Here is a 5,670-nt window from a genome sequence, read left to right on the forward strand (position 1 = left end):
TCCCTGGGGAGAGGGGAGGGGAGGAGAGGAGAGGGGGGCTGGAAATGCTGCGGCCCCGGCCGGGCAGCCTGGAGAGCTGCAGCATCTCCGGGGCTCCTGCCAGCCGCTTCTGCCAGTCCCCGGCTTCCTCGCTGGGTTTGCAGCTGGAGGTAAGTATGTGCAGGGCTTCTCTGGTTTTGCATGGACGTGGAGCCCTGCGTGGGTAGTCCATCCCCCAGAAGGCTGCCCAGTGAAACCTGCTACCGCTTTCCCCATCTCTTCTACCCGGTGTGTCTGTGTCCTCAGAAGGAGCTGTGCCTCGTCTGTCTCTTCCCTTTCTCCACTGGACTTGCAATAAGTGAGAAGGCTCAAATGAATGATGAATTAAACGCTCCTCTTAGTGCCCTTCTTGGCTGGGTAGGGACTAGAGCCTTCTGCTGAGAACATAGTAGCTTTTCTTACCTGTTGCTGGTGAATTCACTTCCAGCCCTTTCCCCTTTCAGCCAGCGTCACTGCTGCTACAGCACAGCAGTGATGTGTTTGAACTCCTTCCCCATCCCTAGACTTGGTACAAATGACCGTCAGACAAATTAAAGGCACTGCCTGAAACTTCAAGAGGCAAATTGATAATGAGGGTTATCGGCCTGCTCACTTTGGGGACACCACTGTCCTCTATTTCATCTCTAGTCTGATCTGGACTCTCCTCAGTAAGGTCGAACGCTGCCGGGGCAGCACAGCAACACACGCAGGTATCACCCTCTTCCTTTCCTAGGAAAGCTCTAGGGCTCCAGAGCTGCAAGAATCTCAGCTCTCGACTCTGTGACTGTCTCAAACCCCTGCGTATTGCCACAAGCATTTGGTAGGAGAATTGATACCAAAAGCCCAACTTCTGCATTTCCTCTGTTTCAAGCGTGGCATGAGGCTGCCTCAGCGAAAGGCAAATTCCCTGGTATGTGCAGAGGTAAACGGAGCTTATACGTCTGTTCCCCTATGGTGGATTTTATTCTTTTCAGTGCAAAATGTAGCAACTGTGTTTACTGCTTAGCTACCCAAAAACTTTAAAAGATGGTGCTGAGGGTCCCCCTTCGAGGACGGTAGTACCGCATCGGCCAGGTAACGTCTGCGCCCTGACCCCTCGGCTCTCCAGTAGCGCTGTGCTGCTCTATGGGTACTTAGGAAACTGAAGGGAAACGTCTTAATTTTGTTTCTTGTCATCAAATAAATCTCTCCAGCAAGACTGAGATCTGGTGCACAGGCTGCCTTTCAGAGCCGCTGGTTCCTACAGCTTTGCTGCCTTGGCCCCCCCTTCTGCACTACATGAGCTCCTGGACAGGTATTCACTACCGTTCCGTTGGCTTTCAACTCCTGTTACGAGATCTGGCATTTGTCCCAGATGTATTTCCTAGTAGTGATTGCACAACGGTGTGGTGCAGTAGTGGTACAGGAAACCAGCCGAGACGTATGACTTGTTGTTAGATAGAAATCTCCCTGCTTAGTTGTTTGTTCTAAAGCTGCTTTCAGCAGTGCTGAGGGACGTTCTCGTTTTCCACCACTTGGCCCTTGCGTTCAGCAGTGATTTCTCATTATAATGGGCTTGGATCAGTTACGTGGAGAAGCAAAATGGTTCCTTCGATAAGAAGAGCTTCCTAGGAAACGTTCCACGGATGTATGTTATCAGAACTTGTCAGGTTTTTCGCATTGGCAGTACTTTAAAAATCTTGAGCAAAAAGGCTGGTAAAGCTGCAGAAGAAGATGAAATAGCCTGTGCTGCCTGGGAAGAGGCTGGGTCACTCCTTGCTTGCAGCGGGAGAAACCTGGAAAGATTGCTGGCGGTGGTGTCTCGTGTAGGCAGGAAGCTGGCCAAGAGCCACATTCCAGTAGCCCCCAGCGGTGATTCTGCAGGCCACATGGGGTGTGTCCTAAGCTTTTTTTGCATCCTAAGATTTTATTTTTTTGGGGGGGGGTGAGGAGGAGCAAGCTTTGTCCTTGGTGGATCAGGGTGGGTTTTTGTTTTTTTTTGTAAGGACCTCTAGGCCATGTGGTGTGCTTTGGCAGTACATCAATAGAAACCTCTGCAGCCAGCTGAATTCTTATTTCTAACAGATGGGTTTGGAAACCCCACAAGGAAGGGAGATCTTTACTAAAGGTATTGTAGTAGTCTCAGTAGTGTTATCTGCCCCATCTGCAGTGCATAAAGTTGGCACAAAACCTTCTGACCTTCTGAGGTGTTTCCACCATGCCGGCAGTCCTCCTAGCTGGCAGAGGGCAAGCACAGATGCGCTTGAGCCCCTGGCAACGGGAGTCCTAGCACCGCATACAGCTGGCTGTCTCAAAGCTTGGATCCAATTTGGGAATGTTGCTTCAGTGTGGTATGGTAAGGCAAAGGTTCCATGACTATTTTTTATTTTTTTTTTTTCTTTCCTACCAAGAAATCTTTGCTTTCACTCACTTTCCAGTCAAATCGTGAAAACCCAGAGTTCAGGTTCCTGCACTCCAGAGGCTGGCACTGCAGATTTGGTTTAGTGCCTATGAAATGGGCTTTGCCAATCTAGGACCTGTTTGTTGACCATGCAGACTGGCTTGTAAAGTGGAGTGACTTGTTCTTTCTCTGCACACCTGAGCTGTCACTGCTTGGTTTTTTTTTCTCTTGACAGTGATTCAAGCGGCCTAATTTTGTTTCCTCCTACTTTACTTTGTAGTAAGTGACCACATGAAAAACCCTGCTTAATACGAGTGCACTGACCCTCGCTTCCTCTCCTGGATTAGGGGATGAACTTGGGTAACAGCAGCTTTGGACAGTTCTCTTAAATTCTGCTCTCATCTGGTTTGGTAGAGCAACATTTTCCCCTTGCAGAATGCAGGGAGGGGAAAAAGGATGGGAAGAGCTGAAATGAAAAGCCTTCTAAAAAGAATCTTCCAGTTTTTAGATAAAAAGGGATTGAATGTGCTTAGCTACTGGCAAATCCAGCCCCTCATCTTGGGGACAATAGTCAGCAGCAGTTCCCTGGTAGCTGAGAGTTATCCAGAGGATCTCTCGGCAGAGTTTATGCTGTTACACAGAGGACTGCATACTTTGGAGCCTTCCAGACAGCGGACAGACAAGAGCCCCTAAGGACCTGACTTTAGAAAGAGATGCTGGAGTAGAGTCTGACTTTGCTTTCCTCCGCTTACTACCGAAAGCGGCACGTCTCCTGTGACTTGCTAACCCTGGGCTAATGCTGAACAGCTGCAAGCTTTTGCATGTGAGTCTGTGCTGGCAGAAGTTGTAATAATTTGAGTTCTTGTGCTGAATAGCTCCTAGGTGGCCTCTACAGAACATTTGCCTAACAAATGGGTTTTAGATCACACGATAACATGCAGCAGGCCTGCAGGCACATCTAGATAAACCGCCTGAACCCCTCCTTGAAAAGTACCCTACCAGACTCCTTCAGCCACGCTTTGATTCTGATCTGCCTTTGCTTGGGCTGCCCCAGCGCTGAGAGTGGAAGCAGCTACAAATCTCTTGCAAAATAATCCTGACGTCCTGCCTTTGCACTCCAGATGGACAAAACCACAGTACTGTTATTATTAGGCAGCCTGTATGGGCTTACGGACCCATCTGTAATTCTTCCCCATCCTCCTGCTTTTCTTTCTTCCCCCATCCTCCTTCTCCATAAAAGGGGGGGGAAAAAAAACCCTCTGATGTAAAGTCTGAGACTACACCTAATGATGGTGTAGTCCCCGCTCGGACTGGCTGAGGCATGGAAGAAGAGCTGGCTTTCTGGGGCAGCGAGGTAGCTGAAGGGATGCGAACGGCCACGGTGTAAATCTGTTCACGGCGCTGCCTGTACTCGGCTTGGCTGGGCTGGGAGCTGAACGTGGGACCTCAGGACAGGAGCATCTCTTGTTCCTCCTGCTCTCCCCACAAGCCCAAGTGTGTTCCCAGGTGAACAAGAAAGCGTTCAGTTCCTCGCTGCTCAAGAGTCATCTACTGGGCTCTGGAAAGCTTCCAGGGCTTAATGTGCTGTTTCCCTTCCTCTGAAGTCGGAGATAGTGTTACCAACAGTGCTGGGTCTGTTCCCTTGTCAGACACAGAGCTCTCGCTGAAGTGCTTCTGCACACTGTCTCTTGTCAGTCCTTGTTTTTGTTTTTTTCGTTGCTACATATTTTAGCCATGTGGTCTGCTATTGGGAAGAGCAGCTGGGCGATCTCTGGAGCAGTGCTCTAGCAAGATAGATGTGTGATATCAGGCAAAGGCGGCGTTCTTGAAGTCTTTCTAATTTTGGGTTATTGCAGAGTGGTGTTTTTGTTGTGGGTTTGTTTTTTTTTTTAATGGAAATGTTTTGCACTTCCTACAGCATTAAGCTCTGGCTCTTCTCGAGTCCGAGAGGACTGTGGATTTGGGGCGGTCTGCAGCAGCTTGGTGTAAGCTATTACACAATCAAAGAGTAAGTTGGCTGTACACCGTGATACCGAATAGCTTGTCTCGGAGAGACACAGGCAAATACGATACATATCATATCAGGACTTTGACCTGAGTGCAAGGAGGATGATGTGAAAGGATACCCAAGTACCCTTTGCCTGACAAAGCTGTCTACGGGCGATGTTACTTGGGCTTGATTGCTTCCAACTGGCCTGGTATGGCCACGTCTTTTCCAAGAGCTGTAACTGAAGTGAATAATACTTTCATACAGAAGGCAAAGTAAATCTTGCTAAATGACAAAGACAACATCACATTCCTGGTTCAAATCTAGCAATAAATATCCTGTGTACTGATGAATCTGTATCTGGAGCCTTGAGTGCCAGAGGGTCTTGTTTCAATTGGAGTAGGATGACTCTTTGTTAATCGTAATTAAAATCGGCAAGCAGGAAACAACAGATGGTAATCAGAGTTTGATTTTTTTTTTTTTTTTTTTTTCTTCCCTTGGAATCCCTAAGAGTTGATCCTCAGGTGCAGAGCACTTCTAGAGCTACTATGCTAAACGCAGTATTAGGGGGTTGTGTTGTGTGGGTTTTTTTTGTTGTTGTTGTGTTTGTCTTGTTTAGTTTTAAATTGGCTACCACAGTATGCTCACTAAAAATGACTTAGCCGGGATATGTTGGCTGTACCTACTGTCGTTAAATGAAACTGCATAAACTGACATTAAAATACAAGCTGCCCTTCAAACAGCACTACCAATGAGCTCACTTATTCTCATGTATGCATTGCCATTGCGCTGGCTTTGTTAGGCTGAGCTCTTGTCTTCCCAGGGATTTCACCCGTTTGTCCTGGGTGCAGTGCCTCTGCGCTAGCATGTTGGCATAAAAATGTAAGCGCAAGTCTGCTGCAAAAAAAACTTGTAGACAACTTTGGTGGTGTAGGTTTGTTTTTTGTTTTGTTTGGTGTTTTTTTTTGTGTATGTGGTTTTTTTGTTTTGCTTTGTTTTTAACGGGGGGAGAACAAGGCATTTGACAGACGACCACAGTGAATTTCAGGAAAGTTTATTCCTTCAGTAGGGAGTCAATAACTAGTATACGCATGCCTTGCAGTAATGTTTCCAGAGTTCTCTGGACACAGGAGGCTTTTGATCTCTTTGATCAAAACTCCTTGCGGTGGGGGAAGAGGAGAAGCAGCGTACATGGCTGGTGGCTTGAAATGGCTGTATCTGATTGCGCTGCCATGAGCTCATCTCCATCCTCCTCTCCACATGTTCCTTCTAGTCACTGTAGGGA

General features: G+C 47.7%; 1 protein-coding gene across 1 annotated transcript in view; it reads left to right on the forward strand.

Annotated features, from left to right (window-relative positions):
* Positions 1-44: 44 nt before the first annotated feature.
* Positions 45-5,670, forward strand: part of LOC104160557 (uncharacterized oxidoreductase C663.09c-like) — a 9,966-nt gene continuing 4,340 nt past the window's right edge. Inside the window, exon 1 of the mRNA XM_009698700.1 lies at positions 45-149. Within this exon, the coding sequence (XP_009697002.1) occupies positions 45-149 (105 nt within the window). The remainder of the gene's footprint in view (positions 150-5,670) is intronic.

This window comes from Cariama cristata, unplaced genomic scaffold (assembly GCF_000690535.1).
Source record: "Cariama cristata isolate BGI_N322 unplaced genomic scaffold, ASM69053v1 scaffold20034, whole genome shotgun sequence".
In the NCBI taxonomy this organism is placed as follows: Eukaryota; Metazoa; Chordata; class Aves; order Cariamiformes; family Cariamidae; genus Cariama; species Cariama cristata.